This window comes from Schistocerca piceifrons, chromosome 9 (genome assembly GCF_021461385.2).
Source record: "Schistocerca piceifrons isolate TAMUIC-IGC-003096 chromosome 9, iqSchPice1.1, whole genome shotgun sequence".
NCBI lineage: Eukaryota > Metazoa > Arthropoda > Insecta > Orthoptera > Acrididae > Schistocerca > Schistocerca piceifrons.
In genome coordinates, this window is record NC_060146.1 from 74,742,109 (window position 1) to 74,763,494 (window position 21,386).

Genomic DNA, 21,386 nt, shown 5'->3' on the forward strand with positions numbered 1-21,386 from the left:
GTCCAGTGTCCCGAGAGGAGCCCACAAGAGTTCCTCCTCATCCGACCAGCAGCCTGGACCTCGCACATTCCGGCTTCAATTTCTTTGGTCCAATGAAGGATGCACTCTGTGGGCAGCAATACATGGATGTCTTCTGGTAAACCTTCCGGGATGTAAAGTCGTGGTCTATGAAAGTCTTCAGCTCCTAACGTTTCGTCCAGAGCTGCGCTGGACATCTTCAGAGGGGTGTTTCTCCTCCGGTGAGTCTTGCCGGCAAGACTCACCGGAGGAGAAACACCCCTCTGAAGATGTCCAGCGCAGCTCTGGACGAAACGTTAGGAGCTGAAGACTTTCATAGACCACGACCTTACATCCCGGATGGTTTACCAGAAGATATATCATCCGGTCGTGAAAGCCTTCATACTATAATACATGGATGGTTGGGAAGCTATTAACGCAGCAAGCCGTTGACTCCGACGTGGATCAGTTAAGTGGTACCATGTGGGCATGCAGATCCTGTCAGTGAGGCCGTCGCACTGAAAGGAGATTGCATTGAAAAAAAGGTGTATTGAAATCCTGAGCAGAACCAACATGATTAGAAAAAAAATGTGTTCCATTATTTATTGAACGCCCTTTCTAAGTACTACACTATTTCTATAATTACGATGTGTATATGTAAGCTTTGTTTTTCACCTCCTACACTACTGGCCATAAAAAGTGCTACACCACGAAGATGACGTGCTACAGACGCGACATTTAACCGACAGGAAGAAGATGCTGTGATATGCAAATGATTAGCTTTTCAGAGCATTCACACAACGTTGGCGCCGGTGGCGACACCTACAAAGTGCTGACATGAGCAAAGTTTCCAACCGATTTCTCGTACACGAAGAGCAGTTGACCGGCGTTGCCTGGTGAAACGTTGTTGTGATGCCTCGTGTAAGGAGGAGAAATGCGTACCATCACGTTTCCGACTTTGATAAACGTCGGATTGTAGCCTATCGCGATTGCGGTTTATCGTATCGCGACATTGCTGCTCGAGTTTGTCGAAATCCAATGACAGTTAGCAGAATATGGAATTTGTGGGTTCCGGAGGGTAATACGGAATGCCTACTGGATCCCAACGGCCTCGTATCACTAGCAGTCGAGATGACAGGCATCTTATCCGCATGGCTGTAACGGATCGTGCCGCCACGTCTCGATCCCTGAGCCAACAGATGGGGACGTTTACAAGACAACAACCATCTGCACGAACAGTTCGACGACGTTTGCAGCAGCATAGACTAATCTCGGAGACCATTCCTGCGGTTATCCTTAACGCTGCATCACACACAGGAGCGCCTGCGATGGTGTACTCAACGACGAACCTGGGTGCACGAATGGCAAAACGTCATTTTTTCGGATGAATCCAGGTTCTGTTTACAGCATCGTGATGGACGCTTCTGTGTTTGACGACATCGCGGTGAACACACTTTGGAAGCGTGTATTCGTCATCGCCATAATGGCCCGTCACCCGGCGTAATGGTATGGGGCGCCATTGGTTACATGTCTCGGTCACCTCTTGTTCGCGTTGACGGCACTTTGAACAGTGGACGTTACATTTCGGATGTGTTACGACCCGTGGCTCTACCTTTCATTCGATCCCTGCGAAACCCTTAATTGCAGCAGAATAATGCACTACCGCGTGTTGCAGGTCACATACGGGCCTTTCTGTATACAGAAAATGTTCGACTGCTGCCCTGGCCAGCACATTCTCCAGATCTCTCACCAACTGAAAACGTCTGGTGAATGGTGGCCGAGCAACTGGCTCGTCACAATACGCCAGTCACTACTCTTGATGAACTGTGGTATGGTGAAGCTGCATGGGCAGCTGTACATGTACACGCCATCCAAGCTCTGTTTGACCCAATGCCCAGGCGTATCAAGGCCGTTATTACGGCCAGAGGTGGTTGTTCTGGGTACTGATTTCTCAGGATCTATGCACGCAAATTGCTTGAAAATGTAATCACATGTCAGTTCTAGTATAATATATGTGTCCAATGAATACCGGTTTATTATCTGCAATTCGTCTTGGTGTAGCAATTTTAATGGCCAGTAGTGCAATAATTGGTAGTGATATGTTGTGTCGTGTGTGAGGTGACGACACTGCCAGTAATGTTGTGAGGTGACCTTCTGGATGTGCAGACCTGTCGCTGATGGCGGTGGACGCGGCGTCGGGCGAGATGCTGGCGGTCTGCATCAACGGCATCCACGAGCCGGGCGGCGAGGCGGAGGGGGAGTCGGCGGCTGCGCAGTGCCCCAACCCGCGCTTCCGGCGCATCCTGCAGCTGCTCACCTTCGTGGACGCCCGCGCCTCAGCGGAGCTGGCCAGCCGCTTCCCCGACCCAGCGGACCGCCGCCAGCTCGAGGTTCGCGTCGTCAGCGTAGACACCGCTGCCCGCGGCCGAGGACTCGCCACGGCACTCATCAGCCGCTCCAGGTTGGCGCTCCCGACCCACCCTACCCTGCCTCTACACTCTGTTAGAACCGGCACCCAAGGAGAGAAGTTTATACCAACAGCTTCGCAGAATTGACTGATAGGGGAAACAGCCAGTATAAAAGGGGGTGGGAACCATTCTGTTGTCAGTACAGAAGCAGTTCACAGTATACTAATAAATCAAAAGAGGTCAGTTGCGGCAGCGCGGTTCTTTCCGTCCCTTTACGACCTGCACCTACCTGTGAACATTGTCTCAGCATATCAGCCGGCCGCGGTGGCCTTGCGGTTCTAGGCGCTTCAGTCCGGAACTGCGTGGCTGCTACGGTCGCAGGTTCGAATCCTGCCTCGGGCATGGGTGTGTGTGATGTCCTTAGGTTAGTTAGGTATAAGTAGTCCTAACCTTCAGTGTGCGATTTGCAGGGGGGGATGAGAGGGGGGGGATTTCCCCCTCTCTGCATCAGACCATCCCCTCCTCTGGTTTTAGTTTATGCATCCCAACCTGGGATGTTTATTTCGCACGCACTGGAGTAAAACTTTACATATAATTTAAATTTGTGGAGCCGAACACTGAAAGTTTTTAGTAAGTCTTACTATTAATATGTTTCAGTTTTCTAACATCAGAATAAGTACAGCTTTTCACAAATGGGCCTCTACTTTTTGAATTCCTCTCGTATACCTGTATGTAGTGATTTTGTAAATAAGCTTTACCTATAATGTACTTTTAAAGATATAACAAGGGATGGCTTTTCTGATAGTGTACACGAGTGAATAGTGAGCTTCGGCATTAATATCTATTTATAAGTAAATGTTTAACCATGGGTAACGCCACGGTCCAAGCTAGTAACATATGTAATTATACTAACCCCCTAAGACATCCCCCCTACTGGTAAAAGCACAAATCGCACCCTGGTTCTAGGGGACTGATGACCTCAGATGTTAAATCCCATAGTGCTCAGAGCCATTTGAACCATCAGCATATCATCAGTAGGGAAGCCGAGTGAAACCTACTGTACTTCGACGTGAGCTAGGCTGCAATTAAAGTCACTAATCTACGTTTCGGGAGAAAGTTTTCTCACGAAATGAAAGGTTGGAAATTTCGTGCGTAACCCTTTTGTGGGCAAAATTATTGAGCAGTTTTTTTAATGAATTGAGATCAGATAGTAGTCAACAGATAGGTATATTTATCATACAGAATATCAAATTTGCTCCAACTGTGAAAGTGAGGTCACACAACAAGGAGGGACGTATTCTTCCCACTGCCGGCCGGTATGGCCGTGCGCTTCTATGCGCTACAGTCTGGAGCCGATGATGTTATTTACAGGAAATGCTCAATAGCCAGCCGGAGTGGCCAAGCAGTTCTAGGCGCTTCAGCCTGGAACCGCGCGACCGCTACGGTCGCAGGTTCGAATCCTGCCTCGGGCATGGATGTGTCTGATGTCCTTAGGTTAGTTAGGTTTAATTAGTTCTAAGTTGTAGGCGACTGATGGCCTCAGAAGTTAAGTCGCATAGTGCTCAGAGCCATTTGAACCATTTATTCTTCCCACTGCCCTTCCTTGGAGTTAAATGACAAATCAACTTTTTCAATATATGTCATATTTATTTGATAAATTTACTTCTCTTGTTACAATGATTGTTCACAATTACTTGCCATGAAATTTTCTGAAACATGGGTCTATGTAAAGTGGTATTTGACAATATGTACAAACAGAGCGAGTGCTCTTTTCCGCAGCTTTGGTACTACAATGACGGCACGTCCAGTAGGTTTCTCCTAAAATGGGTTGATGCTCCCCTACACCCACATGACGAAACTCTTCAGGTACTTTACCCCTTTTTGCCAGAAAGACAGGTTTTTGTCCACGCCTTTTTTGGGATGAGAAGCCAACAATAAATTGTCTGGCTATATGGATACTGTATGTGAGCTGATCATGCTGTCCACTTTCTCTTTTACTTATTTTCCACAGGATAAAACTGTTCACTGCAGAAACGTCCACTAGGAAATAAAATATTCTGTGCCAACATTTTACAGAACGTCTGCCAGTAGCATACCTTTCTCGTAATTGATCAAACTTATCGACACCACCCATTAGTTTGTTATATTCTGCCACAACTTCAGGACAAGAAATCTCTGTACTAGTACCACCCTTGTTTTTCCTTTTCACTGTGGCTGTTTCTCGTGGGTCATGAATTGAGGACAGGAAAGTTCAAATGCTTCAAATGGCTCTGAGCACTATGGGACTTAACATCTGTAGTCATCAGTCCCCTAGAACTTAGAACTACTTAAAGCTAACTAACCTAAGGACATCACACACACCCATGCCCGAGGCAGGATTCGAACCTGCGACCGTAGCAGTCACGCGGTTCCAGACTGAAGCGCCTAGAACCGCACGGCCAAACCGTCCGGCGACAGGAAAGTGACTGGTCGGTTATCCATCCATTTTACTGCAGAAATGGCTCCTTTTGTTTCAAACTGGAATCATCCACTTTCCAATTTTACGTTTTCCTTCATAAATTTGGGTAAATCAAAAGTATTTACCTTATACTATAGCTTTGAGGAAAAAAATCACAAAATGTCACGCAGACAGCACTGAAAGGCTCCTCTACAGAGCAACACTCAGCTATACAATGCCTCTGCGCGAAGGTACAGCAAAAACGGCGGGAACTTCCGATTGGAAGTAGTACCCTATACTGTTCACTAGGTGGTAGCACCGTACAGAGGTGGGAACTGTGAATCCCACGGGACTAGGAGCGAATTCACTGTAGTGGGAAGCATGTTTCCCGCGGCTCACGAAAGGGTTAATTACTATATCACTACCAAGGCTGTGCTAGTCTTAACACAATCACAATCCCTTTCACTCACGTTAGCAAGTTTATGGTGTTGCATTTCCCGAAAACGTATTAGCTAAAAAAATGCGGATTGTTTTTGATTGAGAATGCTCGCCAAATATTAAGCCTGTCGGTGCCAAATGCAGTCGCAGTTTTTAGCCACCGACCTGCTCAATACGCCACGAGGAATTTATGTCTTTTCTCGTCACAAAATTCACTTAAAAATGCCGAAATTTCTACACACACATCGGAATAATTATGCCGTCACTTTACCACACTTTTGATGTATGAAACACTGCTAGATCGAGCAACTTATCATTTCCATCGGAACTACTACTGCACACGTCCGAACTGTTTTATAGCTAGGCTCCCAGTCTACTGTAGCATACTCTAAGTCTTCTCTACCAGCAGAGAAAGGCGCGCGAAGAATATTGCTTTACCATTGGTCAGTTTACTCAACAGCCAATAGCAAAACAACATTCTTCCGCGTCAGTCCGCGTTTCATCAATAACCAATCGCAAAATAGTAAACCTAACAACTGCACTTTTTACCGACGTAATTATCTAATATGCTGAAGTTTTGCTTATGGATAAAGTTATTTACTATTGTTATTTATACCTGAATTAACTTTCCCTTTACCATAAACTTACTTTACAAATCTATTCTACAAAAATCCCCTTTGTCCATATCCCTACTTCTTCGAAATCTTCCCACACTAAATTCCACAACATAACTCGTTAAACAATTATCTCCATATTAACCTTAAACCACACTCACGCATCATTCATACTGCTAAAACACATTTTTAACATTTTACATACACAAAAAGACATAATAACACTTTACGAAAATACTAGAACAGTTTATGAAAAACATTCTATTACTTTAGTGCACTCTAGTGGGCACAATCGAAACTAAAATCACAGTCCCCCTATCCAATATTGTCCTCTATCGGCTGATACATAAACTACGTGCGCGTCCAGTCTCGCGTCACCATCTGTCACTATCCAGCTCTGAGACACATCTCCCACTGAACCGCCTCCAAGGCAGGATCGTTATACGGCGCTACGCCTCACAGTGACTTCGATTGTGGACAAGTCACTGGATGCTACCTGATTGGCAAATGCATCACTGTCTTAAACCTGCCCATTTCCTCTGTTGTTGAGGTGATGTGATTGTAAAGCGTAAACGCAAAGGATCGACCACAGGTTTAGTGCGGACGTCAATGCGAGATGCTTTTAGTACGAGGCGTGTTTTTTAAGTAAGTACCATTTTGAAATTAAAAAAAAGACTTGCTAAGATATCTCAATAATTTTATTTTTACATGAAAGCCTGTACCTTAATCTACGCACTGACGCCATTACAGTCTGATTCTTCGTTGTGTACTGAGTGTTTCAGATGCCTCCGATAATCGTGAGTCCCGCCGACTGTGAAGTACGGACTCTTATAAGATTTCTTAGTCCTAAAGGCCTAAAAGCGAACGATATTCATCGTGAGATCTGTACAGTTTACGGAGAAAACATTATGAGCGATGGAATGGTAAGAAAGTGGGTGAGAAGATTTAAAGATGGCCGCACAAATGTGCATGATGAACAACGGAGTGGGCGTCCTACGGACGTTAATGAAAGTTTGGTGCAGTAAGTGGACAATAAGGTGAGAGAAAACAGACGCTTTGCGATTTCCTCCTTGCGGGATGACTTTCCTAACGTTTCTCGTAGTGTTTTGTATGGCATTGTGACCGAGCACTTGAATTATCGAAAATTGTGCGCACGTTGGGTACCGAAAATGTTGACGGATGTGCACAAAACGAAACGTTTACACACTGCATTGACTTTCCTTGAGCGGTGCCACAACGGCGGTTATGATTTCTTAAGCCAAATTGTTACGGGCGATGAAACATGGGTGGCCTATGTCACACCAGAATCAAAGCAACAGTCAATGAAAGTTGAGCAAGGGCATCGTCTTGCTGCAAGACAATGCCCGTACGCATGTGGCGAATTAGACAAATGATCTCGATCACATCTTTTCGATGGGAAACTCTAGATCGTCCTCTGTACAGCCCTGATCTTGCGCCCAGTGACTACCATCTGTTCCTGCACTTGAAGAAACACCTGGGCGGTCAGCGTCTTCAAGACGATGACGAAGTCTAAACGGTGGTGATGCAGTGGTTAACAAGTCAGGCGGCAGACTTTTATGAGGAGGGTATTCAAAAACTGGTACAACGTTATGGCAAGTACCTCAATATTGACGGAAGTTATGTAGAAAAGTATTTTGAGGTACAGGCTTTCATTTAAAAATAAAATTATTGAGAAATCTTAGCACGTCTTTTTTTTTTTTAATTTCAAAACGGTACTTACTTAAAAACACACCTTGTAGTTTCAACAATGAAACATTGTCTCAAAATATGGTAGAAAACCCAAAGAGATTCTGTTCGTATGTAAAGTAGACCAGGGGCAAAAAACAGTCAATACCGTCACTGCGCGATAGCGATGGAAGTGTTACCGATGACGGTGCCACTAAAGCGGAGTTATTCCTTCACGAAAGAAGACGAAGTAAATATTCCAGAATTCGAAACCAGAACAGCTGTTAGCATGAGTGACATAAAAGTAGATATCTTAGGTGTTGCGAAACAACTCAAATCACTTAAGGAAGGCAAGTCTTCCGGTCCAGATCGTAAATCAATCAGGTTCCTTTCAGAGTAAGCAGACACAATAGCGCCTTTCTTAGCAATCATATACAACCGGTCACTTGACGAAATGTCTGTTCCTAAAGATTGGAAAGTAGCACAGGTCACACCAATATTCAAGAAAGGAAATAGGAGTAACCCATTGAATTACAGGCCCATATCACTGACCTCAATTTGCAGTAGGATTTCGGAGTACATACTGTACTCGAACATTATGACTCACGTTGAATAAAGTGACTTATTGATACATAACCGACACGGATTCAGAAAATATCGTTCTTGTGCAACGCAGCTAGCTCTTTATTCCCATGAAGTAATGAGTGCTTTCGACAAGGGATCTCAGATCGTTTCCATATTCCTAGATTTCCATAAGGCTGTTAATACCGTTTCTCACAAGCGACTATTAATCAAATTGCGTGCTTATGGAGTATCGTCTAAGTTGTGTGACTGGATTCTTGATTTCTTCTCAGAGAGGTCAGAGTTCGTAGTGATGGATGGTAAATCATCGAGTAGAACTGAAGAGATATCTGGCGTTCCGCAAGGTAGTGTCATAGGCCCTCTGCTGTTCCTGATCTACATAAATGATCTAGGTGATAATCTGAGCAGCCCCCTCAGATTGTTTGCAGGTGATGCTATAATATACCGTCTAGTAAAATCATCAGAAAATCCATTCGAGTTACAAAATGATTTAGAGAGGATTTCTGTATGGTGAGAAAAGTGGCAATTAGCACTAAACAAAGAAAATTGCGAGGTCATCCGCATGGGTACTAAAAGAAATCCGATAAATTTCGGGTGTACGACAAATCGCATAAATCTAAGGGCTGTCAATTCGACTACATACCTAGGAGTTACAATTACGAGCAACTTAAATTGGAAAGACCACATAGATAATATTGTGGGGAAGGCGAAACAAAGACTGTGCTTTGTTGGCAGAACACAGAAAATGCGACAAACCCCTACATTACACCTGTCCATCCTCTGCTGGAATATTACTGCGCGGTGTGGGATCCCTATCAGGTAGGATTGACGGAGGACATCGAAAAAGTGCAAAGAAGGGCAGCTCGTTTCGTGTTATCGCGCAGTAGGGGTGAGAGTGTCACTGATATAATACATGAGTTGGGGTGCAGACACTGAAACAAAGGCGATTTTCTTTGCGGCGAGGTCTATTTACGAAATTTCAATCACCAGCTTTCTCTGCCGAATGCGAAAATATTTTGTTGACACCCTCCTACGTAGGGAGAAATGTTCATCATAATAAAATAAGAAAACCAGAGTTCGAACGGAAAGATTTAGGTGTTTCATGCGAGAGTGGAATGGTGTAGAAGTAGTATGAAGATGATTCGATGAACACTCTGCCAGGCACTTAAAGTGTGAATTACAGAGTAACCATGTAGAAGTAGGTTAAACAAGACCAGGCAGATACCATGTATTGACAGATGGGGACCTTCCAGCTTTGCGGAGAGCTGTTGTAAAAGTCGCATTAAATGAACACGAGGACTCATTCATGAGTTCAAAAGTTATACCAGCAGTCCATCTAGCACAGTGGCTGCATGTGGAGAGTTAAAAAGATTCAAGAGTGGAATTAAAATTCTAGGTAAAGGATGCCAGTTTTAAGATTCTTATGACATTGCTATCCTCAGTGAAAATGAAGAAGAATTAGAGGATCTGTTGAATGGAATGAACAGTCTAATCGGTACATAGTATGGACTGAGAGTAAATGGATAAAAGACGAAGATAATGAGAAGTAGCAGAAATTATAACAGAGAGAAACTTAACATCAGGATTCATGGTCACGAAGTAGACAAAGTTAAGGAATTCTGATACCAAAGCAGCAAAACAATCCACAACAGGCCGAACAGGAAGAACATAAAAGGTAGACCAAGACTTCCGAGAAGGCTATTTCTGGCCAATAGAAGTCTATTAGTATCAAACATAGGTCTTAATTTGAGGAAGAAATTTCTGAGAATGTAGGTTTGGAGCACAGCATTTTATGGTAGTGAAACATGGACGGTGGGAAACAAGAACAGAATACCATCGAGCCCTTTGAGTTGTGGAGATTTGGTGCTACAGAACAATGTTGAAAATTGTGTGGAGTGACAAGGTAAGAAACGAAGTAGTTCTCTGTAGAATTGGTGGGGAAAGGAAAGTGTGGAAAACACTGACAAGAAGAACGGACAGGATGGTAGAACATCTGTTGAAACATCAGGTATTAACTTCCATGGTACTAGAGGCATCTATAGAAGGTAAAATCTGCAGGGGAAGACAGAGGCGGGAATATTCAACAAAAGTTTGACGACAAAGAGCTACTCTGAGATGAGAAGGTTGGCACACGAGAGGAAGTCGTGGAGGGTCCCATCAAACCAGTTAGAAGACTGATAACAGAAAAAAGGGAGTTAAAAAGAATGCCAATCTTTATTAGCAACATATTTTTGTAGCCAGTCCTAAGTGACACTTCAGGTGGGCGGTGGATGACTGGAAACGAGAGATGAATCATTCTATACCCTGTGGCACTCCTAAGGAAGGACATGGGTTTGGTAAACACCTAGAAAGTGTTCCCTACCATCAAGTGTAGTGCCATTGGCGGAGTACAGAGGAGTTGGCGTTATAGTCTAGGAATGATCTTCTTGATTATGGTTTAGTCCCCTTATTGTATTTAAGAAAACGCTCAATACTGAAGGATGTGAACACATTTCACAGAATTGTGTATTGTTTGCATTAAAGGAACAGTAAGGAGACGCAGGTTCCCCATCGTAAAGCAGCATCTGTGGGGACAATTGTTTATCCCTAATGACGCTGGTGAAGTGGCCTGGCCTGTATCGGGTTCCAAACAGAACCCAATGGAGCACCTGTGGGATGAGTTGGAACCTCGAATTGGCTACAGACCCTGTCGTAACCGTTACTGTCGCTTCGGCCTTGAAGAATAACTGGCTGCCATTCCTCCTCAGTGTGACCTTTTGTTCCAATGGAGCGCTACTGTTTACATTTAGGCCCCAGTGTTGGTCAGACGACAACCCTGAAAAGTCTCAAAAATTCTTCATACAGTCGTTTCCAGGCAACTGGACTGTTTATCCACGTGGTTTACTAACAGTACATTAAATCTTAAAACAGTGGATTCAATTGGCAACTTGGTAGAATCTTCAAGCCAAGTCAACATCGAGTCTGAACTAACTGAACGTTCCATATCGAATCGCTGATATGTATTTCTCAGTTGCTGGGAAGTCCACAGGAAAGAACTTCACCAGGAGAGGCTCCATCGCAAGGCACAGCACAGCACATGGCGCTACAGACTCTGAGGCAACACTGTGAGCCAATACAGGCACATTGTAAGGAGGCCTCGCATCCCACATGACACCCCAGGAGCATGACCTACATGAAAATTACCAACAAACTAAAGTAGCATTACACTAATAGTCATTATATATATATATATATATATATATATATATATATATATATTAGTATTATTATAGTGTATAGTAATATAGTATATATAATATAGTATGTAGTTGTTGTTGTTGTTGTTGTTGTTGTTGTTGTGGTCTTCAGTCCTAAGACTGGTTTGATGCAGCTCTCCATGCTACTCTATCCTGTGCAAGCTTTTTCATCTCCCAGTACCTACTGCAACCTACATCCTTCTGAATCTGCTTAGTGTATTCATCTCTTGGTCTCCCTCTACGATTTTTACCCTCCACGCTGTCCTCCAATATTAAATTGGTGATCCCTTGATGCCTCAGAACATGTCCTACCAACCGATCCCTTCTTCTGGTCAAGTTGTGCCACAAACTCCTCTTCTCCCCAATCCTATTCAATACTTCCTCATTAGTTATGTGATCTACCCATCTAATCTTCAGCATTCTTCTGTAGCACCACATTTCGAAAGCTTCTATTCTCTTCTTGTCCAAACTATTTATCGTCCATGTTTCACTTCCATACATGGCTACACTCCATACAAATACTTTCAGAAATGACTTTCTGGCACTTAAATCTATACTCGATGTTAACAAATTCTTCTTCTTCAGAAACGCTTTCCTTGCCATTGCCAGTCTACATTTTATATCCTCTCTACTTCGACCATCATCAGTTATTTTGCTCCCCAAATAGCAAAACTCCGTTACTACTTTAAGTGTCTCATTTCCTAATCTAATTCCCTCAACATCACCCGACTTAATGCGACTACATTCCATTATCGTTGTTTTGCTTTTGTTGATGTTCATCTTATATCCTCCTTTCAAGACACTGTCCATTCCATTCAACTGCTCTTGTAAGTACATAGTACCTTATAGTATATTATTAGTATAATGCTGCTTTCGTTTGTTGGTAATTATATATATGTATATTGATTGTTAGTGTGATAATATGATATATGATAATATGATATATAGTATGATATATGGGGAAACTATCAGTACGGTGGGGGTCTGGTTGGTTGGTCGGGGGCAGGGAACCAAACAGCGAGATCATTGGTCCCATCGGATTGGAAAAGGGTGGGGAAGAAGTCGGCCATGCCCTTTGCCCTTTCGAAGGAACCAGCCCGGAATTCACCTGAAGCGATTTAGGGAAATCATGGAAAGCCCAAATGAAGAAGAACGACAGTACAAACCTGTCTCGAGCTATCTTGATTTAGGTTTTCCATGATTTTCCTAAATCGCTTCAGGCGAATTCCGGAATGGTTCCTTCGAAAGGGCATGGCCGACATCCTTCACCATCCTTCCCCAAACCGATGGGACCAATGACCTCGCTGTTTGGTCCCCTCCACCCAACTAACCAACCAACCAACCAGACGCTAAGACAAGCCATCGCAAAGCCAAAGGGGAAAAGAGCCCATATTTCACTAGTAGCTTTCCAGATGCTTTTGATCAGATTATTATATCATTCATGTTTTACTTGGATGAAAAAAATAATTGTGACTGTGCTGTGAAAAAGAGGCTTAACCGGAACCCAGGTAGTCCCCGAGGGACAGCAACCCACATAACACCACAGAGTACGAGGTTTCCTATGACCAAGGCATACCCTAAAGCACCATGGTAAACACCGGCTATTTACTTACAAGACAATGGAGCACTACTTCCTGCAGGGGAAGCGCGAGCCACGGCTTGCAGGTAGTATCACTACGCCAAAACCTGATTGGCTGGAGGCAGCTATTTAGGGGCTAGAACCAGGTCCGAAGATCAATTCAAGCAGGATGCCGACCTCGTGCACTGCGACCGTTGGAGATTACGTCTTCGTCTCGGAACTGGACTGTTACTAGTATGTGAGTGTGTTACCATGAACCTTTGTGGAAAATGAGAAGTGAACTTTTGTTTACCTCTATTAGGAGACTTTTTTCGTTATCGTTGCCTTTCGTTTGTATGTTCAGTCATCAACCTCGTGAACTTACATCAATAAAAGTTTGTGAAAAATTGCGAATTGTCAGTCACAACAGGGATCTCTGTTAATGCCTATCATCGCTGGTGTGGTTCTTTCACAGTGAGCTGGCGAAGCAACACGGCATCCCACTGGTTCGTATTGACTGCACCAGCCACTACTCGGCGCGCGCCGCCAGTCGGCTCGGCTTCGAATGCATCTTCTCCGTGCCGTATGCCCAGTACGAGCGAGACGGGGATGTCGTCTTCACACCCGCCGAGCCCCACAAGGAGGTCGCTACCTGCATCAAGAGGGTCATCTAGTGCCGAAGCAACGGCAGCAGCAAAAGTATGACGGTACAAACTGGTAAAGAGTAAAGAAAATAGTGCTGTATACAACTTCAAGTACAAAATGTGCACAACGAGTGACTGTCCTCTAGGCACCAGCTTAGCCTGAGCTTAAGCAGGAATCCTGTGACGTACTGCCTCGACAGGCAGTCCTGACTAGGCTACGATCAAGATGCAGAGAACCGTGGGGCAAAGTGACCATAAAGCGACCATTCCAGGGGAAACTGGATTTTCACAAAACAGTGCATCTTGACAGAAGTCAAGCCTACACATTCTGAATGTACGTAATATAAGGTATCCAACCGAACATTTTAAGTGAAAAGGAAAGTAACTTATATATGAATCACCCGCGATTTTCTGAACGCTTACATAGTGACCACTTTCCCTATCTAACGGGATAATGCGGCCAATGCCATCGCAACAGGATCCCATTTTTGTTATTCTGATTTCAACACGTATTCCAGTCATCTTGATGCCCTAGTACATGGAAAATACCGTAAGGCTGCAGCAGACTGTTTTCGGTCGGCAAATGTAACAGAACAGAGATGGTTTTACAAAAGGATATAACAACGGGTGATAGCTTTGTTTATGAAAGGATTCAGAAGATAGTCTGATTTGTAGCATTATGCATGATAAACGTATGTAACTAACTCTTATTGGGGAAATACCTTGGCCACGTCTCCCGACGAGTAGTGTGGCAACATTTCCCTACCGGGTGTAGACATTAGTGGTTCACGGGTGCAATCATCGAAAAGAAGGAAACAACAAGTAACTACTTTTTAGCCCCAAGGTACTGCTTAGATAAGTTGTTTATCCAGAATGTAAAATGACTTAATTTACATGAGCGGTCTGAAAATCCGAACAGATGTTATGAAAAATTCCGGAACAAGCTTCCTGTTTCAAATCTTTAACAATATTCATGGTGTATATTAGAACTGGTTTGCCCACTCTTTGGCATGTAGCAGTACTGATCAGTCCAAAAATATACGATCGACACTTTACCACACCGTCCTCTACTACTATGAGTCCTGGATGCATTAGCACAAAATTCTGCGAAACTCCACTAATGCCTGGCTTTGATAAATTTTGTTACAGTTGTCTACTCTCTCTCTCTTTGTATCTCTCGCTCATTTTCACTCACACCAACATACACTAACACACACACACACACACACACACACACACACACACACACACACACACACACACATCTTGGAGGACTCACGTTCAGATCACCATGCAGCCATGTGCATTTAAGGTTTACATGTTTTCCTAACACTTAAGACAAATGCTGAGATGGTTCCTTTGAAGAGGACGTGCCATAAAGCAAGTATGTAACAATTTTTGCATTCATGTATTCCATATTATGAGACGTGATTGTATGGAACACAACAAGAAAAAACGTAGAGTAGACATGAGCTCTAAGATTCATACCTTCAGAGCTATGAACACTTGTTCATCTTCGCCACTGTGACACACGTCTTCCCTACTACGGAAAACCTACAGAATGAAGTAAACAAATGAGAACAGTTACACTATTACCCTGGAACAGCATAGTTTCTAATAGAAACGACCTATTGGTTAATTATATGCTCCATAAACAATTTGAATCAGTCTTTTATCGAAATGATGTGGAACGCGCCACTTTACAGAATATATACACATGTTTGCAGGATACCGGTTTTTAAACAGAAATTCGTTCATATAATCTAAGGAGTTGTCTGGGAAAAATAAGTTTAGGTCAGATTTAAAAATTGTTTTGCTACCTGTTAGATGTTTCACATTATTGGTCAAACGGTCAAAATCTTTATTTTGATGCTTATTGAAGTCCTTTCAGGGCCACTGGCAGTTTCAATAATGGGTAACAAAGCTAATTCTTGTCCTAGTGTTGGAGGTATCATTGTTCTTATCAAACTGTGATGCATTATTTATGAAGAATTTCATTAGCGAATATGTGTATTGTGATGGTGGAATTAAAGTGCCTAACTCCTTGACGACCACGAATGAACACCGTGTATTATTATTACTGCTCGCTTATATGCAACCAGTCCTACACGTATTATTCAAAGGAAAATGCAAACCAGTTCTGTAGCTATGCTATATATTCAAGATTGTAAATTATTGCAAAAGGTAACTTTAACCACTGAAAACATATGCACAAAATGAGTTATGCCGAGTTCAATGAAAATTATGATCAGTGTTAGTACTTATGCATTCCAATAAAACTGTGGCGATTCTAGAAGAAATTAGTAAATATTTGCAATAGCCATGCATATGAAAGGAAAAAACTGTACAGCAGGTGCTGGAACACTGATAACAATTGAAGAGCACAGGAAAATAACGTTCTTTGTCCACATTATCAAATGGTTCATAAGAGCAATTTTAAAGCTTGAAACTGAATTTCATGGATACAAATGGACAAAATCTATGAAAAGAAAAGTCATTCAGAAGGATATATTATTTACATTAAATTTAATATTAATTGAGTGCATAAATATTTAAATGGTGGTTTTATTGGGACAATATTTAACACAATGTCACACACTTTTATATAGAGGAATAGAAGATATTGCAAATAAAACTGTATTTTTGTAAATGTTATTTGTCAGATTATTTTGTAATGAGAAACAATGTTTGAAACAATAAAGATACTTCCTGATAAGCATTTTCTTTTTACTATTTTTACTTCAAGTGATAAAATGCTAAAAGAATAAAGTATACTGTCACTTTGTCCCAACATGCAGTTCTCAGACTAGTGTAAAAGGTTTGTGAAAAACACTCTAGCCTCTTGTCTGCAATACTCATTGAAGATATGGAGGTACTAATACTTCTCTTTTGATGTTGCCAGAGGACTTTAAAGACAAGTTACTGTTATTATTATTATTGGCAGCAGACAAAATTATTCTAAATTCATACTTTATTATTTTTATATTTTACCTCTGTAAGCTGGGGATTGATATTCTCCAGGCTGCTGCTCTTGAAGTTGCTGAAAAAATTCTCACCACCCTATCAGTGAGACGGGGATGTTTTTTGTGATGATTACCTCTCTCATGAGCCTCGTCAGGAAAGAACATTTCCTCAAATATTTCTTCTTTGTATCGTATCTTAACTGACCATCACGACATCAACTGGCTTGTGTTTACATCGAGCTTCAATCATGATTTTCACCCAATTCATTAGAACTTCTGCTACTGCTTTGGAGTTAATCAGTCCCATATTATTATCAAATTGCATAAAAGTGTATATTAGCTGAACTTACTTTCACTGCCTCCAAAAGTTTCAGTTCACTCTCAAGATAATTAAGATACCTTGGTACAGTTTAATTCTTGTTCCCCCCTGAACACAAATCGCAAAAAGCTTCTTAGATCTTTCACTTTCTTATGTGGTAATTCTGTATTGAAGCAATTAAAAAGGAGACAATTTAATTGGCTCTTTTGTTTCAATATCTTCAGTGTAAATACAGAACACTGAAGTACCATTTGAAATTGCTGAATTTTGAAGGAGTAAAAAGACAACTGCCTTTTGTAACTAAAATTATTAGTACTTACTTTATGTTAACATACTTTCTTTGCCAGTCTATGCAGATTGCTTCTGTTTAGTAGACTTACGGCATCTGAAACGAGCATTTCTCTTTCTTACGTAAATTGTTGAAACTTTCACTTTGTGTACTTTCTGGTCAATGGTGATCATATTAATTTCTTTCAAGACTTGTTTCTTCATATCATCATCTAAATTTGCAGATAACATTGCATTCAGCACTTTCATCTCAGCTGTGTACTTATCGCATGCTGATCGTGCATCATTCCTTGGGTGTCCCAAAACTATATTGAAATTGGTGCTAATACTGTTCTGTGCATTTCATATATGTCAAAATTTGGGTATTTTTCCTGGAACATTTCACGCAATTTTTTTCATAAAAAGTTCCTCTCGGAGATACAACTTCTTGATCTTGTCATTGCTGTAATGAGTTGATCTACGCTTAAATGAATGAATGTGATCATAAACTGCTATTCCTACTGCTTCATTTATTTTCTGTTACCTACTTCCATGCTTACCCCTTCCAGAACGAAGAGACTTGTGCAACTCCCATAATTTCTGAACTGTCGTTAATCATGGCCTTGTTATTCCATGTACTGCCACGAAGACTTTTCTACATACAGGTATTTCATGTACGATGTCGTAGCCTTTTACTCTTACTCTGTAGTTGAAATTCCACTCTCGAAGCTCTGCTTTAACTCTATTATTCCTTGATCACCTTGTGTGAAGTTGTTGTAATGAGGCCAATCAGATACAGTGATTTTTCTTTGCAGTTTACGGTATTACTACATTTTCGAATACTTGATCTTTCTTCAACACTTACAGTCTCAAACACTTTAACTTACAGTTGCATTTTTCTCATAGTTTGTGCGACTTAGCCCTTAATTTCTTCATGACTGTACTCATTCACCCTCGTACTTGCGTTTTCCCAACACTTAGAATCTGAAGGTCTCAGCCTCAGAAGAAATAGGCTTACTTATCATTCAAAGTAAATAATAAAACAATGGAAAATCCAGGATGGAATATGATAGTATTACGAAAAGAATAGTTGCTACTCGCCATGTAGAGGAGATGCTGAATCACAGATAGGTACAACAAAAAGATTGCCAGAAAATAAGCTTTCGCCGACAAGGTCTTCCCCGGAAATTTTTTCGTATTCGGTTAACATTACTTGTTTAGTATTAACAGGAGTTCACCTAAAAAAATTACATATGTTTAAAAGAATACAATACCATTTTAGAACATGAGTAAAGTTTAGACACAGAGTGTTACAGTTGTGAAGAAACACAGATAGTTTTAGATGGTAAAATACAGTAAGATCCCTGAGGGTATTTTCGTTCTGTCCTTGCAACTAAAAGAATAAGAGTGTTTTTTTTCGCCAGACGCGTTTCGCTTTACTGAGGTAAAGGGTTATAGTGTCTGTAATTAAAGATATTTATACTTTGATTTGTTTTTAAGTTCGAAAAACAGTTCGTTAACAATATGTTGCTTTTCAGTTACGGTGATTTCCGCTTGGTTTCTTACCTTCATCGAGAAACGCCGTCTGCTAGCACATCTTCGGAGTTTTTTTCATTAGACATTGATACTTATAGTCTAATTTTAAGTTTCTCTGGAGAACTATGCATTTCTCACGTTCTACGCACCACACTTTTTCGCACATCACTGTTTTCTGTTTATTTTTATACTTCTAAGTATGTATTGTGATAAATTCATAGTTCCGCAGAGCAACTAAAAATTAGACTACAAGTCTCAGCGTATAACGAAGAAAAACTCTGAAGGTGTGCTGGCAGCTGGCATTTCCCGATGTAGACGAGAAAGCAACATATTGTTGACGAACTTTTTTTCGATCTTAAAAACAAATCAAATTATAAATATCTTTAATTACAGACAACTGATGACGCTTTACCTCAATAAATCGAAACGTTTCTGGAGAAAATAACACGCATTTTGTAGTTGTTGCAACGACAGAACGAAAGTACCCTCAGGAATTGTAAAGCAGCTACGTGCAATATGGCCGCACGGAGACCATATTAAGATCTATGATAGCAGAGATTAACTTATATGTAGAGGAAGCTGCAAAAGTATTCATTACACAACCTGAAACACAAATCTAAGTTTTAGTTCGTGCATTACATTATACATTCATTTTCAAAACTAATTTACTTTCACTGAATTTTAACAAGGTTTAATGGCAACTAGCATAAAGAATCAATAGAGCAATAAGTCATATACATAATTACGGAAGTAATTGTAGGGTGTCACAATGAACGTAACGTAGAATGGATGTAACAAAAGAGTGCTTGACGCTTAAGGTACTCTACATATTTGTCGCAGAACACCAAGATATCAGAAATGCAGGACCCATGTTACGATACAGATACAGAGAATTACAACAGCGCTCCTATTGGCGAGGCAGTAAACTTTGAATACAAGAAAATATGGCACTTAAATCCGTATTTTTATACGAAATACGCGATTTAGTTGATAATATTCATAGTTAGTAGGTTGTTGTGACCTTGCAGAGCAATGTAGTCGAGAAATCTCAGTCAAGACTAAAATTAACTTCTCATAGCTGGGTTTCACAGTCATGTAAAATATTGTAAAGGGTCACCTTTTGACTGTAAAATCATTTTTTTGTAAAACCCGGTATTGCAAATTCGTCCTTGCGGCCATTATCACAATATGTCAAAAGATAAAACTTATTTCACTTGACATGACTCAGAAGTTGATTTCACTCATCGTGCTCCTGATTACGTTTCCTACCGTGTATTATAATCTTGGAGTTGCATTCTGAATATTTTGCTCGCATTATACTTTATTTTTGCATGCATCCTAACATTTCGTGGAGTAAATGATTCCATTTCGTATTTGTATCACATAAAACAGAAGATGGTTTTGTCACATAGTTTTCTGAGGACATTTGTTGTTACCTGCGAATCTTCGACTGAACTGATAAATTTAAATGCGTTATAAGTATGTTGTTCCTATGTTACTTTATTTTGGTTTGCATCTGTTTTTCTTACTTTCTCGCGTTTAGTGGAGAACTGTTGGCAGCTTTTAACAGTATTGGTATTCAACTATATTACATCCTGTCACGGAATGAATAGCCACAGCGTATTACTGCTGTGAATGATATTGTTTCTGGCAACCCAGTTTGCATTGTAGTCTCAGTCACTGAGGTATTCCTGCTTGCAAATGCTAAAACTGCCGCAATAGCTACCCACAGGTGTTCACACGCTATTACCATGTACTACAAACAATAAACTTTAACGGAAATCAATGTACTACAGTCATTACTATAATCATCTTCTCACTCCAATGTACATACAACAGGCAACAATACGAAGTCTCGAGATGACTGGGTGTTGTGTGATGTCCTTAGGTCAGTTAGGTTTGAGAAGTTCTAAGTTCTAGGGGACTGATGACCATAGATGTTAAGTCCGATGGTGCTCAGAGCCATATTTGAACCAATACGAAGCCACGCTTTCATCATTTAATCTACAGGTGATTTCTGTACAACTAGAGTTAACTAAATGCAGCAGCATTCAGTAGGAGAGAAGTACGTTCACACTATGCCAATTCTATGTGTAAGTATGAGGTTCGAAGTAGGGACGATAACTACCATACACACTCCATCACTAATACTACAAAGCACACTTAATTGCAAAGAGCAACACCATTCAAAGCAGAAATTCATACTCATTCCATGTTAAGATGTAATGAAGTTGAATATTAATTCCGTCAAAAGCTGCTAACATGGAGCTCTGCATTAAATGGAAGAAAGTACGAAAAATGGATGAGAATTAAAAAAACCAGAATACGAACATTATACATACAATGCATTTAAATACAGCATTTCACATAAGCGTTCATAGGTAAGAACAAATGTCCACAGAACAGTATCCAACGAAACCAGCTTCTGTTTTATATGGAGTCATTTACTCCGTCCAGTATTATGGAGAGCGAAATTCAAGCAGAATACAACCAACATATTCACAATGTAATTCAATAAAGTGAAATACATACGGTAAGTCGTAATCACGAACACAATATGATTAATGCAGCTTCTCTGTATTACGGAATGAGATCAAATATGGACGACTTTCAATCACGCAACAAGAAAACGAAATGATGGACTGATAAGCGTGCAGCGCACCATTTTTACAGGAAAGCCTTACACGAGTTTCATCCCTCG

At 41.2% G+C, this 21,386-nt stretch overlaps 1 protein-coding gene across 1 annotated transcript in view; it reads left to right on the forward strand.

Annotated features, from left to right (window-relative positions):
* Positions 1-15,947, forward strand: part of LOC124717187 (arylalkylamine N-acetyltransferase 1-like) — a 92,226-nt gene extending 76,279 nt beyond the window's left edge. The window contains exons 3-4 of the mRNA XM_047243963.1: positions 2,164-2,458; positions 13,432-15,947. Of these exons, the coding sequence (XP_047099919.1) occupies positions 2,164-2,458; positions 13,432-13,630 (494 nt within the window). The 3' untranslated portion in view covers positions 13,631-15,947. The remainder of the gene's footprint in view (positions 1-2,163; positions 2,459-13,431) is intronic.
* The last annotated feature ends 5,439 nt before the right edge of the window (positions 15,948-21,386 follow it).